The 22,454-nt window shown below is 47.2% G+C and overlaps 7 protein-coding genes across 7 annotated transcripts; 5 read left to right on the forward strand and 2 right to left on the reverse strand.

The window, feature by feature from the left end:
* Positions 1–665: 665 nt before the first annotated feature.
* FIESC28_10062 (uncharacterized protein) lies at positions 666–2,331 on the forward strand (the record flags this gene model as incomplete). Its single annotated transcript, XM_031164197.1, has 2 exons — positions 666–1,300; positions 1,353–2,331. The coding sequence occupies 2 exons, from the start codon at positions 666–668 to the stop codon at positions 2,329–2,331; spliced, it is 1,614 nt and encodes a 537-aa protein (XP_031011682.1).
* A 5,460-nt stretch (positions 2,332–7,791) lies between these two features.
* Positions 7,792–8,465, forward strand: FIESC28_10063 (uncharacterized protein; the record flags this gene model as incomplete). Its single annotated transcript, XM_031164198.1, has 2 exons — positions 7,792–8,269; positions 8,347–8,465. The coding sequence occupies 2 exons, from the start codon at positions 7,792–7,794 to the stop codon at positions 8,463–8,465; spliced, it is 597 nt and encodes a 198-aa protein (XP_031011683.1).
* Positions 8,466–8,597: 132 nt separating this feature from the next.
* Positions 8,598–9,959, reverse strand: FIESC28_10064 (uncharacterized protein; the record flags this gene model as incomplete). The annotated part of the gene is made up of 2 exons (XM_031164199.1): positions 8,598–9,498; positions 9,559–9,959. The coding sequence occupies 2 exons, from the start codon at positions 9,957–9,959 to the stop codon at positions 8,598–8,600; spliced, it is 1,302 nt and encodes a 433-aa protein (XP_031011684.1).
* Positions 9,960–12,826: 2,867 nt separating this feature from the next.
* Positions 12,827–14,775, forward strand: FIESC28_10065 (uncharacterized protein; the record flags this gene model as incomplete). The annotated part of the gene is made up of 3 exons (XM_031164200.1): positions 12,827–14,131; positions 14,187–14,705; positions 14,755–14,775. The coding sequence occupies 3 exons, from the start codon at positions 12,827–12,829 to the stop codon at positions 14,773–14,775; spliced, it is 1,845 nt and encodes a 614-aa protein (XP_031011685.1).
* Positions 14,776–16,943: 2,168 nt separating this feature from the next.
* FIESC28_10066 (uncharacterized protein) lies at positions 16,944–18,421 on the forward strand (the record flags this gene model as incomplete). The annotated part of the gene is made up of 2 exons (XM_031164201.1): positions 16,944–18,311; positions 18,362–18,421. The coding sequence occupies 2 exons, from the start codon at positions 16,944–16,946 to the stop codon at positions 18,419–18,421; spliced, it is 1,428 nt and encodes a 475-aa protein (XP_031011686.1).
* A 280-nt stretch (positions 18,422–18,701) lies between these two features.
* On the reverse strand, positions 18,702–20,046 carry FIESC28_10067 (uncharacterized protein; the record flags this gene model as incomplete). The annotated part of the gene is made up of 2 exons (XM_031164202.1): positions 18,702–18,891; positions 18,938–20,046. The coding sequence occupies 2 exons, from the start codon at positions 20,044–20,046 to the stop codon at positions 18,702–18,704; spliced, it is 1,299 nt and encodes a 432-aa protein (XP_031011687.1).
* A 486-nt stretch (positions 20,047–20,532) lies between these two features.
* FIESC28_10068 (uncharacterized protein) lies at positions 20,533–22,356 on the forward strand (the record flags this gene model as incomplete). Its single annotated transcript, XM_031164203.1, has 3 exons — positions 20,533–20,573; positions 20,919–21,044; positions 21,090–22,356. 3 exons carry the CDS (start codon positions 20,533–20,535, stop codon positions 22,354–22,356), a joined length of 1,434 nt encoding a protein of 477 aa, XP_031011688.1.
* Between the last annotated feature and the right edge of the window lie 98 nt (positions 22,357–22,454).

Below are 22,454 nucleotides of genomic sequence, written 5' to 3' on the forward strand. Positions count from 1 at the left end.
ACCTTTGGTCGTATGTGAAAGAAAGAGGCGGTAAAATGGTATATAATGTTGATGATCGAACGCAAGTCTAAGCTTCAGGAATTGGTTCTGGATCTTGACCCGTCCGCAAGCTGCCGTATCACAAGAAAGTTCCTATATAATTCTGCAGGTCTCCTATTCCATTCAGCACTCTAGGACTACTGAGCTGATTGTACACATACATGTCTTGGCCTTTGGGCGCGCTGTCTGACTAACAAAGGCAAGAGAGATGTTTGTAAGACCCGCGATACCTCAAACTTCTACAACCTCAGTATCACTGGAGATTTTGGTACTCAAGTATGAACAACAGATCTGCGTACACGATCTATGCCACCGTTTTATGACTTCTTGACGACTCCTCTTATCTTGTGGCAATCTGCCACGACCCCGCAGCTTTGCTGTCGACCAGGCTGTGGTCGACCCAACCAACAGGCCTTCATGTATGCACGTATCTGTGATGTGATGGGAGGCCTACCAGATAACCACATTTGGTCATGTAGGCTGACCAAAGGTCACGGGCTAAATACATCAGGCTGTCGTCGCTTCCCCCGTCTTTGCCGCCTCATCCTATACCTCTCCCATTCCAATATACTCATGCCCGACATAAAGGTTACAACTGCGTTCTATAGACACAGTCCCAACCAACAATGTCACTAAATGGTGAAAAGCGCGCCAAGGAGTTACCAGCTTGTCCAGATGCGTCGGAGGCCATTCACCAATTGGTATCTCTGCTGAACCAGTACTGTTCTGATGGTAGTTTCGATACCCTGAAGGGAGTTGTTGGGGAGAATGAAGAACTCAAGCGAGACACTGCGAAGCTCCAAACCGCATACGATACGAACATTCAAGCACTGTCCCGGCATCAGGCTGAGACTAAAAGACAAAATGACGATTTCGAAAAGCAACTGAGTTCCCAGAGAGCACAGAATGAGGCGACCCTCAAAGCCAAGCAAGCGGCTGAGGACAATATTAAGAAGCACAAAGGTCAACTGGCGACACTTCAAGACAAGCTCGAAGGCCAGTCGTTAGCTGCTAAACAGTTGATGAACGAGATCAAGAAAAAAGAGTCCACGATTAGCTCTCTCGAGGACTTCAAAGCGTCACAGCAGGAAAAGGCGACGAAGGCCGAAAAGGAGCTGGCAACACTGAGAAGCGCGGAAAAGTCTATGCAATCACGCATAAATGACCTGGCTAGAGACTTAGAGGAAGCGCACGGAAGGTTGATGACGTTTCATTCCATCATGGTCAAACTTGATAAGTTTGAGGCCAGGAGAGCTGAAATGTTCGTTAGAACTGGAGTGCTATTTTGATCAATCGCTAATATACTTGAGTAGTGGAGATGCCTTGGACAGTATACTCAACAATTGTCTCGGCTTTGTGGAATCGTTTATAGGCGTTGCTCTAGACGACACATGCTTGACCGACACGACAATATGGGGAAGGGTTCGGAATCACGCCTCGATCCAGCGTACTATCCCACTACCTGCTTCTAACTCACCGGCCGCCAAGCAAATGAGAGTTGCTGCCGGCCTTCGGATATACAGCATAGCCTTGGCTGACAATGTCTTTAGATCAACTTACCTTACCCAGAACAATGACCTTGATGATGTTCTACGGGACTTGGAGACAGAAGACCCGCTGCATGAGGCTTTCGCACGTGCAGTTCTATTAAAGATACAGCCAACGAGACAGGCTCGAACTAGAGAAGTTCGCGTCAAGATGGTCGTTGACCAGGTATCAGACGCACTCGCCGACCTGGTCCCCATTTCGCAGCGACAAGCGTTTGAGGCACGTCTGCGTCAGGTTTCAGCGGAGGCATGCAACGCCTGGTCAGTCGTTCAGCAGTTACTGGAACCAGTTCGTCCGGTTTTCTCCTCGCATATGTTTGAGGATTGGGTGGCATTTCCGTCATTGACAGCCCAACGCAACGGCAAGACTGAGTCCTCCTGCGGTGCTGGGAAACCCTTGGTAACGCGGACAGAGAAATCGGATCGGGAAGGGCAATCGCCCACGGCTGAATCTCAGTCGATGGAAACGGACGACATCATACAGGTTGTCTGGCCAGCATTTTCTGTCCCATCTTCCCAACAGGAGGATGATGTCGGTAACCAAGTTCCAGAAATGGTCCACCGAGGGTACGTGATCACACGGTCGCAAATCAAGGATGCGGAGGAAGAGATGTCTCGTAGGAATGCGAGAAAGAACGCAAGGCAGAACAGTGCACACAGTTCTACACAGAAGAAGAGGCGAGATTCGGCAGTCTTTTTATCCAAGGGTTTCTCGACCGGTATCGGTACCGAGAAGGGCCATTAAAGTAGTTCAATGCTACTATATATGAGCACATGAGGCTATATAAGCCAGCGCGGCTGGTGGCGGTGTGCTTTCTGGTTTTTAATACATGTTTCCTTTCCCAGAATGTTCAGTGTGGTCCCTTCATGTTGTTTAGTGGCATAATAATACATACATAGCAGCTACCCACAATCATTTGTCTACGATATTGAAAAGAACAGAATGAGAAAAGGCTTGAAGCCACAAGAAACAGTTTTTACCTCTAGCATAGCTAATACTGCAGTATGGCTATTTCTGCAATGCTTATCGCAAAGTATAAGCTCGATGGGCCAGGCTTGTTAGTGGAGAAGACAGTACGATACCTCTGAAGTTGGCGTTGCCCACCAGTCACGATCACGTGTGTAGCCAGACACGTTAATGTAACATCTATCTATACCTTACAGGCTAACTACAGCAGCAGTTCCCACCCGGATCTTGACTCTCGCCCAAAGGGTGGACCACATAACATCGATATAAGGCATCATCATATGAGTAGATTACCCTTGTCAAGTTGCGCGCTGTACCGGGTATCTTGGTAACCCATGGTAGCTGATAAGTTTATTATCTGTTCCAGCGCAGCCGAACCATAACAGAAACACTTTAGAGATGGAGGCCGGACCTATGGACGCATTATTGGCTCTTAGAAGGGAAAACTGTCAAATACTAGTTTACCCGCAGCTCGGCATGCCCACTTGACACGCTAAAGCTTACAAGCCTTTTGGATATTGAATCGTAAGAGGAGTCGGAGTCATGAGAGGGCCAATCGTGAACTAACCACCTCACAGATCTCTGAGATCCTCGCAGGGATGACATTTAGGGACGTTCGATGAACGATATCGACACAACTGACAGCCCGAGTTTATACCTTGGCAACTCCGCCATAACTTCAACGGATAACCCTCGGCTACCTCTAGCCCTGAAGTCGTTATTGACACTAGCATCACCATCTCTTGACTTTGAAGTCGCCCTGTCGTCCACACTGACCAGGCTTAAATACGTAGGTATCTCAACAAGTGAGCCCACAAACCAGCAGGAGCACAACAATTGCAAGTATGGTAACTCAGCTGCAAAGATCTTGCAGGCTGCATGAGTTGCATGGTTGGGTGAACGTACATGTGCTGCGTAGCTAGGATACTCTGTTAGTGGTTAGCGGCAAGACGAAGAGGTGTCAAGTTTCAGTGTTCTTGCATAAGTGTGCGAGCTCACGCCCCGACGCCCCGAAAGAAGGTCGGTGTATGGCTGTATAGCTTTCTTGTGAATGAGGCTCTGGTGGGGCGGGGGGTTGTAGGATTTGCTGGGCTGAATGGTACAAAAGGGACCCTCAATACCTAGACTCTCGTTCCTGGAAGCCTTTGAGCAGATCAGCTTCATGTTCACTTCTCTCTTCTTCTCTTCTTTTTCTTTTTGCAGTATGAGCCGAAACTGTGATTCCCTGGACGCTGGTAAGCTTTCTTCTAATAATACTTTCTGTGGCCACCAGTAATCTGACACCCTTCATGCCTCATCGCTCAGTCCAACATCGAATGATAACACGAAGGATGAATCGACCACCATAACCCATCCGGATAACCCAAGTGCCTGGCAAACTTTTCAACACGTTTTTGGGGTTGAAGACAGTGGTCAACAGTCTACCCGGCAGGAAGGCGATGTGCTGCATAAATCGGACCCCTCCAAAGGCAACGAAGGCGAGAGCGAAGTGGATGATCAAACTGCAAGCGTTCAGCAAGACAGGATCCAGAAGTGGGCGGAAGGCGTACCTCTATGGGGGTCAGCATGTACCCTCACTCAACACACCAGTCAATAGACTTCGTTTAAGTGATCTTGTGATTAACTATCCATTGAACACGGCTCCTGCGTGTTGCGGCAGGCGTTTGGCGTCAGCTTCTCGTTGATCGTGGTTAGATTGTAATTCTTCAGCAGTAGTTGATCCCCCGCGAGCGCTGCGTTTGTAATTGAGCCTTTGTTTCTAACGAATCTAGATACCCTATGCGTGTCTTGATAGCTGATGTATCGTCAGCAGAAGCCGATTGCTTCATTATATTCCCCAGAGTCCCCATGTATCTGTCTTCCACAGCCCCCCATTTCCGCCTTCTCCACCACATGTCTTGCTTCTGGAGATCTGTGACAGATTTAGCGAAGTGGTACGAGTGTCAAGGCGACAGCTACCTATGCTGATCCGCATGACAGAAAGCTAACGTGATTTTCGTTATGCGCATTGCGCTAGAAAACGAGAGATTGCCAGACCCAAGAGGAAATATGATTAAAAAGTTCACCGTGAGCAAGGTTCTAGAGTCGCTGTTGGCCCTATCCAAGACTAAATGGTCTTGGCAGTGCTAGAGCTAACAGTTCTCGGACCTTGTGTCCAAACATGAACCGCGAGGGTTAGGTGAACGCAACACCGTAGCCCCCAGTTTCCAGCGTTACTGGAATGAGATCAATGCGGCTTTGCCTCTTGTCTCACCTGGGATTGTCTTGGGACCTGAAAAGCCTGGGGCAATCGGTGATCTTCCTAAGCGGTGTCAATGAAGTCAGTGTGTGGTAGCTGATAGCTGAGTGGCCAAGGCTAAACTATGACTTGAAAGTATTTGCGTAGTGAAGATGCAACGTTGGCTTTACTGCACACATGTCGAGAATGTTGCTTGTCGAGCCTCCGTACCTGGACTGCAATTTTTACTCATTCTTTTCCCCATCTTGTAACACTGGCGCGAAATTTCTATTCCTGAAGTTATAGGATTCTTTTGGCTATTCTTTCGACGGTGTTGGATTTCCTAGTGATTTGGTCGTGTATATTGAAATGCGTCTGTTGGCTTTATTGTTCAAACACAAGCCTTATTCCACAGGTTTAACCAGTGCAATCCTCTTTGTAACACTGGTCTCGAAACCTGCCCCATTTCCAGTAGCCGCAATCCCAGACGACTAGATCGTAAAAACAAATTGTGATGCAATAATCGAACGATAAGGAGGTGACAAGCTTGTGTCTATAGTATTAATTGGTCGGTTGCTTTAAAAGCACTGGCTGTGTGGTAGTCCCCGTCTCTGCTCCTTTATTAGAACGGCTTGGTATTGATTTCGGCTCTCTATACACCCCGGAAGACCTTGAAAGTCCCCGTACCCAACTTCTTCACAAGCTCGCGAGTGAATGATAATGACAATGGCCTGAATGAGCGGCACACAAAGCCGTTATTCGATACAAATTCGGCCGATGTTCTTGCTCACTACAGACAAGTAGCGTGCCGAGGCAAATGTGATTGTTCGTGTGGCCAAAGGCTTTTGAGTTAACGCGCCATAAGAGCCAACACCACAAGGGTAGCAGTCAAGTATTGTATTTGCTGTCAAGCATTAAACTCCATAGTGGGAGCATGTCCGATCATGCACTAGACATGGGTTCAGAAGAAGAAATAAAGTTTCGCGCTCCGGAATTAAATGGAATGATGTGATCAGCCAACATCACTTTTGCATCTGGTGTGGGTTCAACCCCATGCTTAAGGCTGAAAAATGCAAGGAACGCCAGCCAACGAACAAAAGAAGTGGAATCACGATATCTACATCTCTTGCCCTCGGAAATGAGGGATAGAATTTCATGGAGACTTGTCGATTGTGCTCATACGCTTCTCAAAGTTATGGTATACAAGAAGCATAATATCTTAACGAGACTCTTAACGTGACGTGTCGTCATGCATGGCTTTTCGATTGTCAGCCTTTGTTACCAGCACGAAGCCATCCCTGGAGACTTTTGTTCGCTGGACCCACTGGTAACGCTGTCTTTGCCGGCGTTGCGATAGGGCTATATGTCAAAAGTGGGTATAACGAAGTGTGTATCTTGGATCAAATCATGCCATGGGCTTTTGCTTCGGCCGTAGGGTTACAATATCTGACTAGCAGTAGCTTCGTCCAAAAAGAATTTTTCCTGAACACGTATGGCTGCCTTTTGAGGTCCTGGCATTTCAAAGAGAAACAATCTTCATCGCAATGCCCATCATACCCAGCAGCCCGGAACCGTTCCCCTTGCGCTTCCTCGCGCAAGCAATTTCTTTCCATTTCGGTCGGCATTAGCTGTTGGTCTGGGTGGACTTGTCAACTTCCCATCAAATTCCGCCCCCGCGATGAGTATTCCAAGGCTGTGACTCCGGAAACGATCTCAGAATTAAACGGTTGGAGCGTCGGAAGCAGTTGGGAATGTCGCAGGTTCCCATCCATCCCCAGAACCCCAGCTCTTGACGCTCGGTGCTCTTGTAAAAGCTATCTATAAGACGTATCGCGCAGTCGCGCCAAGATCATTAGTTTTAGGCAGTGAGAGCCTAACCCCAATGAGTTTGGCTTCCTCGGGCCTCTGCAAGTGTGCTGCTCGGTTCGGGGAATGGCCTATCAAGACGTTTTTCCAAGCTCATCGCCGGGCGCCACAAAGTGCCATTTCAGCTATCACTTCGAGAGAATCCGATGGTTCACCGCACCGTCTTCATCACCGTCGATCTTGTATCTCGGCTTTGTAGTAAGGCATCGAAGCGTTAAACTCGGCTATCCGGTTGTTAGGCATGTAGTTGTCAGAGGTTGGCTCCGTAATTGTCGGTCCTCTCGTTATGCTGAGAGTCGGGTTATGTCTTCTAAGTGTGCAGTGGTGTGAATTAATGATTATACCTCTCAAACCTAGCCCCTGTTTGGACTGGTATACTAACCCTGACGCCACAGTACGTTACGCCCCGGTGTTTGACAGGCGGGCTAAAAGTTGGACGTTATTGACTGCGCTTCATCCGCAGCTGAAACGAGAAGGTCAAAATCCATTGAATCGTAGTGGTGGTGCAGATCTGCCTGGCACCTCGATCGAGAAGGTGGTGAGATAAACTAAGTTATGACAGGGCTCTTGCAACCACGTGCAGCCGTTTGACCGTGTCGCTTACTGCACCTAATCACTGATCGATAGTAGAGGCTTTGTTTGGTTCCAAACTATCATGTTGCAAAGTCGAACTCGGTCGGTGTAAGCCATAAAGGGTATCTTAAAGCCATCAGATATCAAGGCTCCTGCCCTTGATCAAGAGTGCATGTATTCTCTGACTTTTGTTTTTTCCCCAGCATTTGAATCACTTCGGGCTGACGGCGACACGCCAAAGAGCTTAGTTCCAGGAAGTGAGCATCAAGGCTCCCGGGTGGTTGTTCTGCGGCTAATTTCTAGCTTTAGCTTCATTAAGAGTGTCAGGTACACTCTGATGTGACGAGAACTCGGCCTTGTACGAGAAAGGTTAATATGGTAGTTGTTGGTCCATCATATGAACCAACAGTGCGATGGGGTTAGACGATAGAAGTGGAACAAGTCAGCTTGTCTTTGACGCTTCAAAACCAAGGATCCAGCTTAACGGTGAAGATATAAGACATGGACTTGCAAGCTTATATCTGTGTATTGATCAATAAACTTTGTTATCATTCCCCTATCTTCCTTGATCCTACTAAAACATGGTTCCTCGACCTGACATCTCTGCTTTGCGTGTCACTTGCTACAGGGCAATCGGGACAGTGGGAGATGCCCGAACAGTTGTCTCTGAATGCATTAATGGGTGTTTGGATCTTGTTCCACGAGGCCCAAGTGATTCAGAAGCCGCACAGTTAACCCGACATGACGCAGTCTTCGTCTTTGAAGTCAAGGGCCAATGCCCCGACCCGACCGAGCGGCTTGAAGCATCTGAGCTAAACTTTGACATCACGACCATTTCAAGCAACACTCGAGTTGACCTCAAACGGAAATCTATAGCAATCACCATGGGTGGCCGCAAGTATGGCGTTGTAGTGATCTACAGATCGCAAAGTCTTGCGGACTTTGATCTGCAGACTAGACACGACAACCGGCTAAGGGACTCTCATTCACAATTGTCTTGGCCTTCCCAACTAGTTCGATCCAGAAGCCTTGCGATACCCGAGACGTACATTGAGGACTGTATGATCATCGCAGAAAGGGCACGACGAGGCTGGAAGGATGATGGAGATCTGAGAAGATAATAAGGATTCCATCAGCATGGCAGGCAAGTGAAGGCGCTCTGACCAGCATCTCCTTTAAGCCTGGTCAAATTGGTGTCGATATCACAGGCGCTTTCAATGACGGTGGAAGTACTGGTAAAGTTGCAATGCCTTAGATATTGGGTCACGCGTAACGTAGTGAAGCTCGGCATAGCAGTGGGGGATGAACTCTAAGGGGCGAATGGAAATGTAGTCCTGGGGGTTGTCAGATGTTGAAAAGATGGCCCTAGATTCAAATTGTTACTGTATCAGCGTTCCTCCTTCTCATCGCCGTTTTCCGCTGCCCGTTTTCTCATCTCGTTGGGAGAAGGCCGTCTCTGTACTGCCTCTCGCGCCGTTGACTGCCCTGCTTTTCCAGGCCGTGCCGCTAGAGTGCTATTGACTTCGCGGGTGTTGGTTGTTAAAGGCATGGTGCTAACGATATTGCTTGTTCCACTCGTGACCACAGCACCAAAGCGACTACCGTATCGATCTTTAGAAATCTGTTGCGCCGTTTCTTCGGACAAGGATCCTATCCACTGCGCTGACCCATTTGTTGACGATGCTTTCTTTACATCAAAAAGGTCTGCAAGAGTTGTGATCACCACCTGATCACTGTCACTGTCAGCAACCATCTCTCCGACGGTATAGACCTTTTGATTCGCAACCTGCTCGGATGCTTTTTTGCACAGCTCCAGACATTGCTTCGATGTCCGTAAATCACCCTGTAATTGTTGATATCCAAGGTCACTCTTGGATGTGTCATTTGTAGTCATGGACTCCAAGCGTTCCTGAAGCCGGCCGACGGTCTGGGCAATGCTGTCTCTGCTCTCATTCAAGGCTCTTCGCGTAAGCAATTGTGCCTCGAATAGCTCCTGCCTGCCAGCAAAAGGTGCTGAGACGAATTGATCCTTCAGGAATTCTTCTTGATCTGCCAAAGACCCAATGTAAGAGCTAGCATCTTGACAAATTTGGAGGCATTGCTCCGTTACTACCCTCTCATCCTCTAGGTTAACGCTTTTATTTGAAACGCTGGCGCTTCTGCTTCCTTGAATAATGAGGTCCATTTTCCCATCAAGTCGTTGTAGATTGATGTTGAGGCTGTAAACTGTATCTTGAATCATTTCGTTGTACTCTTCAAGCACTTTGTGAGAGAGTTTAGATGTTTGCCTATGGCAGCAACCGAAGTTAGCACTTATGATTCAAGCTGACCGGCCTGTAGGAACTAACATGGTGATAGTACCTAGGCCTACCGAAATCGTCGCTTTATATCCTGCCAATCTATCCATGAACTCATTGATATCACCCTTCATAAACTCCATCTTAGTCCAATCTCTAAAGCCCATCTTAGACGTCCCGCCAAATGCTTGCATGGCCGTTTCGAATTCGCGACATAAGAGATTGCATCGGTTAACAGGGCCTTCCAGAAGAGCTCGCGCCGATGCTTCCGAGGCAACAGCTCGTTCTAGTGCTTCTAGAATGTTATTTAGATCCTCAAGCACATGGTATAGTCTAGCCAGGGTCTTATCGCGGCCTTTGTAATGAGTGACTGTGCTTTTAAGTGATTTGATCGACTGGATCGTAAGGGGAACAATCGCTAGTCCAATGCCGGTGATGCTTGCTGGGTCCATTGTAACATCCGTAGCAAGCCAACTTTTGATCGGAGCGAAGATTGAAGTTCAACAGGGTTCTCGGCACAATTTGAGATTCAGGTTTCACGGTCAATTGCGAGGGAGCATCGAGGTGAAATACCTCATCCTCACCCCATGCGACAGTAGTGATTGATTGGCTCGTGTTAGCGCTTGGGCAGAGATCGGCGGTTATCGCTCCAGGACTCCATCATGCCCCCTGTCCACTGATGTCTGGTGTTCTCTAATACTCCGGGAAGGCTGGACACCAAGCCAAGAACCCCGCTGTGAGCTCGATTGACGGGGCTGGGATGAACCAAGCAGGAGCGGACTCAAAGCACACGCAGATGGAAGCGCCCATCAGACGCCATGGCTAAGTTGGTGGGATTTCTGCAGTGGACGAGCATCCAAGTTTAGCTGTTAAAACCAAAACGTGCTCTTGGGTCGTAGAACTGACAGATTCGAATGTACTCAGGAGAACTGCATTAAAATATTTCTTTTTGAATTAAGAGTCAACGAATAGTGTGATTACTGCATCCATGATGGCGAGATATCAAGTATGTCAAGTTTTGTTGTGCCCTTGGGTGATCTATGATTAGCCACGGAACCTAGGGTCCAGATTACACCAGGAGCTGGAGATCAGTTCTACAGGTGTCAGCCGGAGTTAATCTTGTAGATATATCGTCCGCAACTCTAACTCTACATCACCCGCCCGTCCAGCGACAGGCTATCACAATACTACACATATAACGATTTACTCCTTGACCATTGAACTTTTTATCGTCATGTCAACCTTTCCAGCGAGGGAGTACTCCAAAATGATACGTTATTCCAACATCGGTCGCACGAGAGACGAGTGTCATTTTCGGCGCGCTGACCACGATACATGTTGCAGGGTCAGAAAGTTGTGCATCAGTGATTCGTGTCGGCGGTCAGAACATATCGCCCCTGGAAAGTGCTTCACTGCAAGAGATCATTGACGAGGTGGAAGGACGGGGTTGCCTCGATCGGGCAAGACAGAAGGAACGAGCCAAGTCAAGCGGATGGGCAGGGCGTTTTGACCGTTTTCGTAATCGACGAGAGGATCGGCACGGGGTATGAAGAACGGCAATGTTTTTCAGGCGCTCCCTTCTGTCAATTACCATCTCATCCTGACGTGCCCTGGCATTTTCTTGAGCTTGCTGGCTTGCTGTCTCCTTCGCGATCCACGTGGTTGCTGAAAATTGCCAAGTTTGGTCAGAGAAGCCATCCTGAACTTGTTTAGATAATACGAATTGCTTCTGAAGCCAACAGCTACGAGGTTGTACTAAAAAGGCAACGCTGCTGGCTCCAGGTTAGGACACAAGAAGCGAGAACTGTTGGCTCTAGCACTTTAGAACCACTTAGTCTTGGATAGAACAGCAATGTTCTGACCCCGATTAGGCCCAACACCTTGGCTACGTTTTGCTTTCGCGTTTGGGGACCCTTTTGTCCTCTTGCGCTATGTTTACAATGTGAACCACGTTGGCTTTTTGTTAAGCGAGCCACAATGAGTGATTATCACTCCAGTCAATGGTTGTTACGTTGCAAGATTAGCCGCTCTGTTGAACGCATCGACGATCTCACAGGACGATGCACGCTGGTGGGGAAGGCGGAAATGGGAGGCTGTATCCGTAAGGTGGAATGCGTCGGGCTCCAGGGACGTGATAGGAGGGTCGGATTTTGGGGCTGAGAAAGGTCGTTCATCCAGACATGCATTCATGTGGAGCCTGAATTTTCTTGTCAGACGAAGCGCAGGCGCTTGCGTGCGCTAAGCCATTCGTTGTTCGATCATTACTCGAGCTGTTGATAAGGGTCGAGAATGTTGGAAAGGTAGTCAAATACAAAAAGCGTTAGTGAAGTAGGGTGTTACGATGGAGTGCTAGGAACGTTTTAGCTGCCAGCTAAACGCCGCTGGCCGGTGCATGGGCGGCTAAAAAAGAATAAGAGCAGGTAGAGCCCAAACCTGGACCTAACCCAAAAGTCTTGTAAATACAAATTTCTGACCTACAAAGCATCAAATTCACCTGCGCTCAACAACATCCATCAGCTGTTTGTCATTCCCTCAATTTTATCATGGAACAGAGCGCAAATTTCGATGTTGAAGACGAGACTCAAAGCGTCAACCGGCCCACTCATAAGCTTAATGATGTAAAGATTGGCGATTCTGGCGTGCAACTACTTATATCAACGAAAGATCATTTGTACGACGCAGAAACCGTTCAAGCAGGAAACGATTCATGGCAGATCATCGGGGCTTGGGGAGAATCGTCAGTCAAGGACCTAGCGCAAATGCTGACTACTCGTCCGCCCACCACCAACCGCCAGAATACTGAACCAGCAAATTTCAAGTACGGAACAGGGCACAAGCTTGGAGCAACGGAAGGTACCCGGCGATAGGGATGCATAATAATGATGGGTTATCCATTCGGTGGAAAGTAGGCTTCAAGACACCTTTGTCCATTAGCTGTTTTGTCAAGTCATTGTCTACGATTCCGATATTGTGCGGCTTCAGATCCAAAAACCTGCAAAGACTCATGTCCCGCGCGAATGGTATCAATCGCATATAGGTTATTGGGCTACTAGTGTAAAGGTTACTCCTTGCTTGCAAAAGGAATTAAATTTACATATAAACTCAATAAGCGTTATTAAGTTATTATAATATTAACTTTTTATATACTAAAGATAACTATTCAAGGAAACTAAAGTGCTTAAGGGCAAGGCAGAATCAGCAGTTAAAGCAGCTAGAATGCCTTGCTGCCTATTGACCTATTTAAGAGCGTCATAAACCTGACTGTCCTGACTAGAAATTTCTGGCCAAATACTCGCTATTAAGTTATCAGTAATTCAACATGGCTAAAAACGCAAACTTTCGGTATCCACCTCTTAAAACACCTACAGAAATCCGCCTTATCAGGATAGCATCCTCAGACGAAGCTGAATTTCGTTGTCATCTTACTGTGATCGATCTAAACGGCGATCCAAAGATATCACCCATAGACGAAAATCCAGTATCTAAGTCTACACATGCGGAGACGTCGCCTAATTGCCATTTTCAGAAATATGTGGCCCTCTCTTATGTATGGGGCGACCAGAGTCGTCTATATGAGATTTATTTGGATGACCAACCGTTCTTAGTAGGACATAGCCTGCTCATTGCACTGAAGTCTTTGTCAAGGCCAGCAATAGACTTGGCAACACTCGACCCAGTCTGCTTTGAACACAGAATACCCCGCGTGGGATATCCAAACCCACCAGCAGAACGTTATTTTTGGATCGACGCTATTTCTATCAATCAATCCGATATTCTTGAACGGGAAGCTCAAGTCAAGCTGATGGCGAGAATATACACCCAAGCTCGCTCTGTTCATGTTGAACTGGGTTATGATCCCAAGGAGAACGCCACTGAGTTCCTTGAACTTATACACAAGATCAATAGGGCAGGCGACAAGTGCATGTCGGATATCCGCAAGTGCCCTACTCCGCATCAGCCGGATGTTTCGACTACAAAACTGGACGTCATTCTTGGACCGAATGATGTCCGTACTCTCGAGTCTTATGGAATCCCCTCTGTTAAAGACCCTATCTGGAACAATTTACGCAGATTTGCACAATCACCCTACTTCTCGCGGGTGTGGATTCTGCAAGAATATGTTTTGCCATCATTAGTTTTCATTTCATTGGGCGATACTTTAATATGCCCTGTTCTCATGGATAGGTGTTATGTGCTCTTGAACACATATAGTCGTGGGAAGCAACTTTATTCTTTCCCGCTGCCGAAGACCTACGACACGTCTTGGAGAACCGATGTGGGCGGTCTTGAATTCATGCAGTATGCATCGATGCGTAGAACCCTATTCCATACTCCGCCCAACTCTGTGCCATCGTGCAGGTTCAGCAACTTTCAACGTCTTATTGATCTTCTAAGTTATTCTCGAGGTGCGAACGCGACCGATCCCCGCGACATGCTTTACTCTCAGTACGCCTTGGCCTCTGATACAGCAGACTTCACCCATCTCGTTACCTACTCTGAACCAACTCCAGAAGTATTCTTCTTGTTTGCCAAACGTTTCATAGAACTGGCCCAAGGAATAGAATTGCTTTATAACATCGATAGCGAAACGACTACATACCAAGGCTTTCCCAGTTGGGTGCCTGTAAGTCTTTGCAATACTTCTAAGATGCTTAATTGCATGTCTGATTACTTGACAGAATTGGAACAGGCGAACGAGTGAGCCTTCTATGATCTATGCCACTAACTCGGACGCAACCTATGCGGCCTCCCAACTGGTTCCGTCAGATATCATTGTACAGGGCGCAACTCTGGTGGTCAACGGAGGGGTCTTCGATTCCGTCGTTTGCACAACCCAATCAGTTCAGTACGCCAGAGAACCCCCAATGGAGGCAATCAACAAGTTCATAGTACAAGGCACTTTGCTCTTATTCCAAGTCAGGCAGTACCCGGGAGACCAACATATCGAAGATCTTTTTATTCGTACCTTACTCTTTGACGATAAAGATGTTCACCAACGTGACGACATTGGCAGACAACGAGAACTTTTCCGGAATATGATCAATTGCTTCGCTGAAAATCCTCGTGACGAAACCTGGTCGGAACATTGGATTCGTTTTATGCACGAGGGTTTTCGTATGGCCATTGGGAGAGTGTTCTGCATAACCAAGAATGGATATTTTGGTCTAGTTCCAGCAGGTGCAAGGAATGGAGATCAGGTCTGTTTGTTTTATGGTGGCTCGGTGCCTTTTATAATTCGTCCTTTAGGGAATGGAAACTATCGGTTAATTGGACATGCGTATTTTCATGGCTTGATGCATGGCCAAGCTTTTAACCTTTATAGTTTCAGGGGACAGAAGATAGTCCTGGAGTGATAGCATATGTGTAGACGACTTATTATCACGTTCTGTCTTCCTTCCTGAATCTAACTCTATTCTTAAAGTACATAAGTTGATTGAGATACAATGTAGAAAATTACCATACCTCACTATTCAGATATCATAAACCGTCCATCAACAGCCAATGATCGTATGTCATGCAGAGTCCTTTGCGAAGATTAAGGTATCAAGACTTCGAGCGACAAATTGATGACAGCTAATCTAAATGGGCTGAAACTTATCCTCTTTCCGTTCCAGCCGCTCGCCAAATAAGACTCTATGACCATCAGCATCACCTATAAGCATAAAGCAAACTATCTACGCTCAAGATGACGTGAGCTAATAAAATTCCCTGGTTTAGCACATCAAGGTTACGTCTTGTGAAGGGGTTCTATAATGGATCAAATCTTCTTGATTTAGATACAAATTGAAATTGGTTTAACAACCTAATCTGCTATATAAGACATTACCACTTGCTTTACATCTATTACATAGAATATAAGTAGATTACTAAACAAGGCTGAAGTTACCTAGCTAACCTTACCTTACTATTCTATATTTCTTAGGCTTAATGCCTAAGCTATATCCTAATTTAGTTATTAAGTATAGTAACATAAAATAAGTTAAAATACTAAAAATATATAGTAGTAGGGATTTATTAGTTATTATTAACTTAACTACTTATCTACTAGTTAGTAGCTTAACTATAGGAGAGTAAATGGGATCCTATATTTTCTACTACATTTGGTTATATGTAAGAGAGGTAGACGATACGATGGGATATATCGCGAGGCGTTGGTGAAAGCTGGGTCTTTGACGTCGCGACGACGGTGGCTCGCGATGCGTATGGTGGGCAGATAGGATAGCTTCATCTAGTGTCCCCCACCATCCTGATTGTTTACTCAAAAATTCTCAAACGTAATCTCAAACCCCGGATCTAAGCACTTCACTGTTGTGAAAGCGAACACAGCGGGTCATGCAATCGAAAGAAGCTTATCGCGGGATCATAATTGAGTTGGCAGATCAATCTGGAGAAACTTGGGGAAAACATGAGTAAAATCGGTCATGTCCGTTCGTGCGTATTACCAATAGAGCGTCGCTATATCGTGAGATGCGGCTCTTCGGAAGACGGCGTGCAAAAGCGTTACCGAGTCCATAGCGCCTCATTAGACCAACGGCCAACCACTCAATAGACGATCAATTCTTTAGTGTCAAAGCCCTGTCACTTGTACGGGTCTCCAAAGACAGTACCGTTCATAACCGTTACTGCAGTGTAGATCGAACACCAAGGCAATGCATGTCCCTTGATATAAGCAAGGCTGATATTGACCATATAAACTTTAGACCCTGAACAACCGCACTCTGCTGACCTCCCCGGCATTCAACGACCTTCAGCTCAGCTCACAATCGGCTCCGCGTCTCAGGGGCGAAAAAGAGGATATCATCTTATGACTCGGCCCCTCCGCTATGAGCAATTAGGTAAAATGGACCGACTTTTGAGTAAGAGAATCCACAAAAGACGATCACCTTGTTCCATCCAGCAAAGACATCTGTTCTTCAACTCAATTCTCATAGCCAAATGCCAATAAATATTATATATTTTACGAGTAAAGGTGAAAATACAGACCAAGAAAGATGTTGTAAAAACTCAGATTTTACTGGCTGTTGAGGCTACTGACGTTAGTTGGTGGATCTTTTAGTGACTGAACCAACCAAGAGCCTCAAAAAGAAGCTTTTTCTAGAAAACACCAACGGGAATATCCACTTTAGACTCCATGGATCGTGGAGTGGTCCTGGTTCCGGTCGCTTTCGTATGACATGGACTGACAGACTTTTCTTGCCTCTTCCCAGCTTTTACAATGACAGGTTTTAATCTCCACGTCCGACGTCGGTCTAAAGGGGAGTCATTCATGTTGCCCTACCTTAGCTAGCATTAATACAAAACTTGTCGTGTCCCACTTCACTCACTCACTCACCTACCTTTCTCTTCACCTGGAACGCAAGTACCTTCGGATTCTCAATTACACCGTCTGTGTGACAATGAAAGATCTACCGATAATCTAAACAAACACCACCAACATGAACAACGACATTACTCCCGCGGCCGAGCCCGCCAACAAGAAAAAGGACACTCCCCAAACAGACAACAACATCCTCTCCGACAACACCCCCCAAGACTCAGACTCAACCAGCGAAAAAATGATCGGCGAAGTAACCGAATTCGAAAAACGCAAAATCCTCGACGGAAAAGCAAAGTTCAACCGCTTAGGCTGGAAGCGCCTAACAATCGTGCTCATCGTCCAAGCCGTCGCCCTGGGATCCCTTTCCATCCCTGGCGCTTTTGCTACGCTGGGCATGGTTGCTGGTGTGATTTGTTCAGTGGGGATTGGCCTGATTGCTATTTACACTTCGTACATTGTTGGCCAGGTCAAGGTCAAATATCCGCATGTAGAGCATTATCCTGCGGCCGGTGGTCTCATGTTTGGACGATGGGGTGCCGAGATCTTTGGAGGCATGGTTACGGTTCAGCTTCTGCTGCTTACTGCTTCGCATTGTCTCACAGGCACAATTGCGTTTTCGACCCTCACAGAGAGCAACATCTGCAGTCTTGTCTGGGGCGTCGTCTCTGCCGTGCTCCTTCTCATCCTCGCGATACCGCCCAGTTTTGCAGAGGTTGCTATTCTCGGCTACATTGACTTTGTGTCCATTATTGCTGCTATCGGAATCACCATCATCGCGACAGGCATCAAAGCTGGAGAATCACCCGAACCAACGAATTGGTCAGCTTGGCCCAAGGAGGACATCACTTTCGCGCAGGCATTCATTGCGATTTGCAATATCTTCTTCGCGTACAGTTTCTCTATTTCACAGTTCAGTTTTATGGACGAAATGCATACGCCTACCGACTACATGAAAGCCATCTGGACGCTTGGCGGTTTAGAAATCTTCATCTATACCCTTACAGGCGCTCTCATTTACTCCTTCGTTGGAGTAGACGTAAAGTCGCCTGCCCTGTTATCCGCAGGACCTCTCGTCGCAAAGGTAGCCTTCGGCGTCGCTTTACCTGTTATTTTCATCAGCGGGTCTATCAACACGACCGTTGCTGTGCGGTACATCCATGGACGTGTCCATGAGAATTCGATCGCCAAGTATATCAATACTCCCAAGGGATGGATCTCTTGGTTGGTGTTGATCAGCATTTTTACATGGGTTGGCTTTGTCATTGCTGAGGCTATTCCCTTCTTCAGCGACTTGATTGCTATTACGTCCAGTTTGCTGAATTCTGGATTCACGCTTTACTGGCCTGCGACTATGTGGTTCATGCTCCTCAAGAAAGGAAAATGGTACAGCCGCAAAAACCTCCCTATTGCGATCGTCAACATCATTATTTTTATGCTTGGTCTTGTCTTTTTGGTCGCAGGAACCTACTCCTCGGTCGTCGATATTGTAAGTCCCCCACCATAGGTGAGACCATAATAGTGACTAACATTACTCAGATGGATCAGTACGACCACGGAACTGTCAAGAGTCCATTTACTTGTGCTCCTCTTGGCTAAGAATGGCAGGTTGGTGAGTAAAAGTCCAGAGCGACGGGATACTCCATGTCACACATATTTCCATATCCCATATAATACAGCACCAACAAACCACCGTAGGGGCCATGCGTAAACGTAGACGTGACATGTTCCAATGCCTATCGTAGGTTTCTCATGCATAAGCAAACGGATTGATCATACAATCTGACTGTGATAGTCGTAGAACTGTACTTTTTACTCCCGGTTATTCAACAAGATGATTTAGCTCTAGTCTAGTATCTATAGTAATACAATCTATCACTCACAGCTTAGCCTGTTCCCACTTCGCCAACTTTCGCAAAGGAGGGCCAGCACGACTTCCATCACCCTGCTTCACCATATCCTTCCCAGTAGATTCCCTCAGCCTCCATTTATGTCTCAACTCAGCAGAAGCCGTTCCCTCAAAACAATCGGCAATATACCGTCCCAGAACAGGCAGAAACTTGTAACCACTAAATTCGTCAGTATATCTTCACCTCACTTGGTCGGGTAACTTACTGTCCAGCACCACCCGTCGCTAGGAAAAGGCCCTCGCGGTCAGGATGATGGTCCACGATGAAATCTCCCTCGGGTGTATCAGAGTACCAGCATAGTCGCTGTCTCAACCATTCGTGATTGCCGATCTCGGGGACAAGTTGTTGGAGACCTTCACGGAGAGCTCGTTCCGCATCTTCGGGGAGATAATTCGCCGTAGCGTTGTTCTCGTCGCTCTTGGGCGCTGAAACGGTCCTGGATTCACCCAAGGGATCTTTGACGTCAAACTCAGTCGCCCATCCATACCCGTGTCGCGCAATCTTGAGGATATGTGTCTTTGGTGTGGGTGGGAAGATGAAGACTCCAGTGCTCAAGTTGATCATGACGGGCATGTCTGCGAGCTTCTCTGCTTCTTGAGGTGTTAAGCGGACGAAGCCAACTGGTTGACCAGAACCTGAAGAGGCATGGCTGATGGGTAGAAGATGGTTTGACCACGCTCCTGTAGAAAGGATGACTTGCGCAGCTTCAATAGGCTCTCCCCCCGCAACGTTGACACCAGTGACCTTTCGTCCACTATACCTCAACGACACAACCCTTCCTCTCGGGCCAGTAACGAAGGAAACACCAGCAAGACTGCACTCCAAAGCCAACTGCCGTATTCCCCCCTCAGCATCCGCCCAACCACCGGTCTTATTATAATAAGCCTTCAACCCGTCCAACTTAGCCTGCACAGCAGGAAACTGCCTCTTAATATCCCTCGCATCCTCATACTCCTCCAACACTTCATCACCCAACTCTTTATTAGCAGTTTTGCTCTGCTCAGCAAAAGTATTTCCGCTTTTCTCAGACAGCATGACGAAACCTGACTGGTGGAAGTGCTCTGCGTACTGCCCGTTCCAGCCATCGAGTGCTTCGCGCGCCATCTTTCCGTAGAACGGATCTGCGTATTCTACGCGGATGACGCGGGAGATGTCGACGCTACTTCCGTCTATTACGGGAGGAAGATAGCGGTCTAGGACTGTGATGTTCTTGTAGCCTCTCTTTGAGAGTTCGAGGGCTGTTGAGAGGCCGAAGACGCCTGCGCCCACGATGACGATGGACTCATTCTTGGCTACTGGTTTGCGAGAAGTCATTGTGAAGAAATAAGTAACTCAGTGAACAATGATAAGATGAGGATATAGGTAAGAGAGAAATAAAGAAAAAGAGCTTGCTTTATAATGGAACGATGGCGTGTAAGTCAGTTGTCAAGACGGAAAACTGCTGTAAAACTCCGTGGTTCGAGGCATTGACCAATGGTTGTTTACGGTCTTTCAACACATGGGTACGGAGAATTATCACTCCAACGTCCCAGATAAAGCCACGGATGAAACGTTATCAGAAACGTATCTACAAAGTCTCAGCAGCGAATATAAAAACATTCAACATGCAATCATAGAATACAGGGTTTGTAAACAAAACCCCGATTCCCTCACATCTCCAATTCCAAGGTCACGTGTCGGGATACTCAAGCCAAGAAGGTGGGCACGGAGTAATCTTACCTCCCTCATCCTCACCAAACAACTTACACGATTCCCCAGTTTGACATTGTAATAGAAATTACAATCCCCTGTAGATCCATCATGTCCGAATCATCCGTTCGGCGGGCCTGTGAAGGCTGTCGGTAAGTGATGGGTCTCCTCAAAATCTGGGGTATACAAGCTAAGAAAGTGACGCAGACGCAAAAAGACGAAATGTACTGGTGAAAGGCCGATTTGTTCTTTCTGTGAACGGTTGCAGCAGGATTGTGTTTATTTGCCGAGGAATAGAGAGACTGTTAAGAGGAAGAGGAGGACTTCTAGAGCGTGAGTCATTCTGTGAGAAGGGAGGGTGTGTACTAACGGGGAGTAGAACGGTGGGGTCGAGAGGTCGTGTTAGCTTTGGAGATCAGGTTGGGGAGATTGATGAGCTTCTTGGGTAAGAGACATCAAGAATTGGTTACGGTCATGACTGACTTGCGTGCGGATAGGCCACCGGCTCCTTCATCTAGCAATGGCTCCGTCTTGACACCTGAGTCGATGCCAAACAGGACGGGATCCATGGTTGAGAACACATCGAGACGCATAAACAGGATCAACATCAACGACGAACCATGGTACATCTCCTCTCTTACCCAAAAAATGCCATCTAACACCACCAGGTCCTCATCAACCCCATCACCAACATCCCTCGACAACGCAGTAGAAGAATACCGCCGCCGTCTCTACTTCCAACCCCTCCCCCTCTTCAACCCCGAAGGTCTACGCGAACGCATCGAGAAATTCCCCCTGTTTCTCCAATGGATCTTCCTCGCACTAGCCCTCTCAAACCTCCCCTACGACGCCAGCAGCGCCAAAGAAGCTGACCTTATCCATTCTCACGCCCGTGCCGCGCGAGACACGGTCTTGGAACTCGCCATGCGCGGAACAGCACAGCTTGAAATTTCACAGGCGCTGTGTCTTCTTGCGCTAGGTGATATCCTAGAAGGTCGGCCAGCGCTTGCTTTGATGACGATTGGGGCTGCGAGTAGACTTGAACTCGTACGCGGAGCAGGATACTCTGAATCGGCGAGTAATCCTCAAGGTGACGCTAGTTTACGTTGTTACTGGAGTGTCTTTATTCTTGAAAAGGGTTTCGCACCGCGGTTTACGCTGCTGTCGCAAACACACGCCAAACCAGAATATCCGCGCAGCGCACGGGAACCTTCACCACCTGCGTATCTAGGTGATGAAGAGTACGCACCAGACCTAGAATCCATCCGCGACGACTTACGAACTGATCCTGGAATTACCTCCCATGCTGTACGCGCGGTATCGTTTTGCGGAGATGTTATTTCATATCTCCATGCACTACATATTGGAAAAGCGGATAATCCAGCTGATACAAACTCCAATTTCTACCAATTAACCAACACGTTATATGATCTCGAGTCAAGACTTGGACATATACATTTTGTTCGCAACGTTGGTTTCTCAGAACGAACACCAGAGGAGTTCGAACGACATAGAGAATATTGGGCGCCTTGGTTATTATTCCAGATAACAGCCCATGCGACACAGGCGCTGTTGAATCATCCTTTTATTCACCTCGTTACTCTACGCCGCGCAAATCGACCGTCGCAGCCGAGGTTGTTTCTTCAACAGACTGTTGATCAAGCCATGTTCCATTCAGCGTGGGTCACGCGGTTGGTTCAGACGTGTATGGATCGTGGATTAATGGTTTATGATCCGTTGATTGGGGATATGGTTGCTGCGACTGCTACGATTCCTTGGTTATTCCAGTATGCGCGTGATACAAAAGTATCAGAAACATCGAAAGAGAATTATAGAAAGTGCATTGACTTTTTGGAAACAATGCCCGATCCTTCTCCCAGAAACATCCAAAAGGTATACCCCAAACTGTTCATGTCCTATCCATCTGAGTACTAACACTACCAGCGCGAACTTCTTCATCAACTGCAAACAATGTCCAGCCAAGCCCACGACAACAACATGATAAGTTTCCAACCCTCAAAAATCTGGCAACT

The sequence above is a fragment of the Fusarium coffeatum genome, assembly GCF_003316985.1.
Source record: "Fusarium coffeatum strain FIESC_28 chromosome Unknown BRIP53273_contig_284, whole genome shotgun sequence".
Lineage (NCBI taxonomy): Eukaryota > Fungi > Ascomycota > Sordariomycetes > Hypocreales > Nectriaceae > Fusarium > Fusarium coffeatum.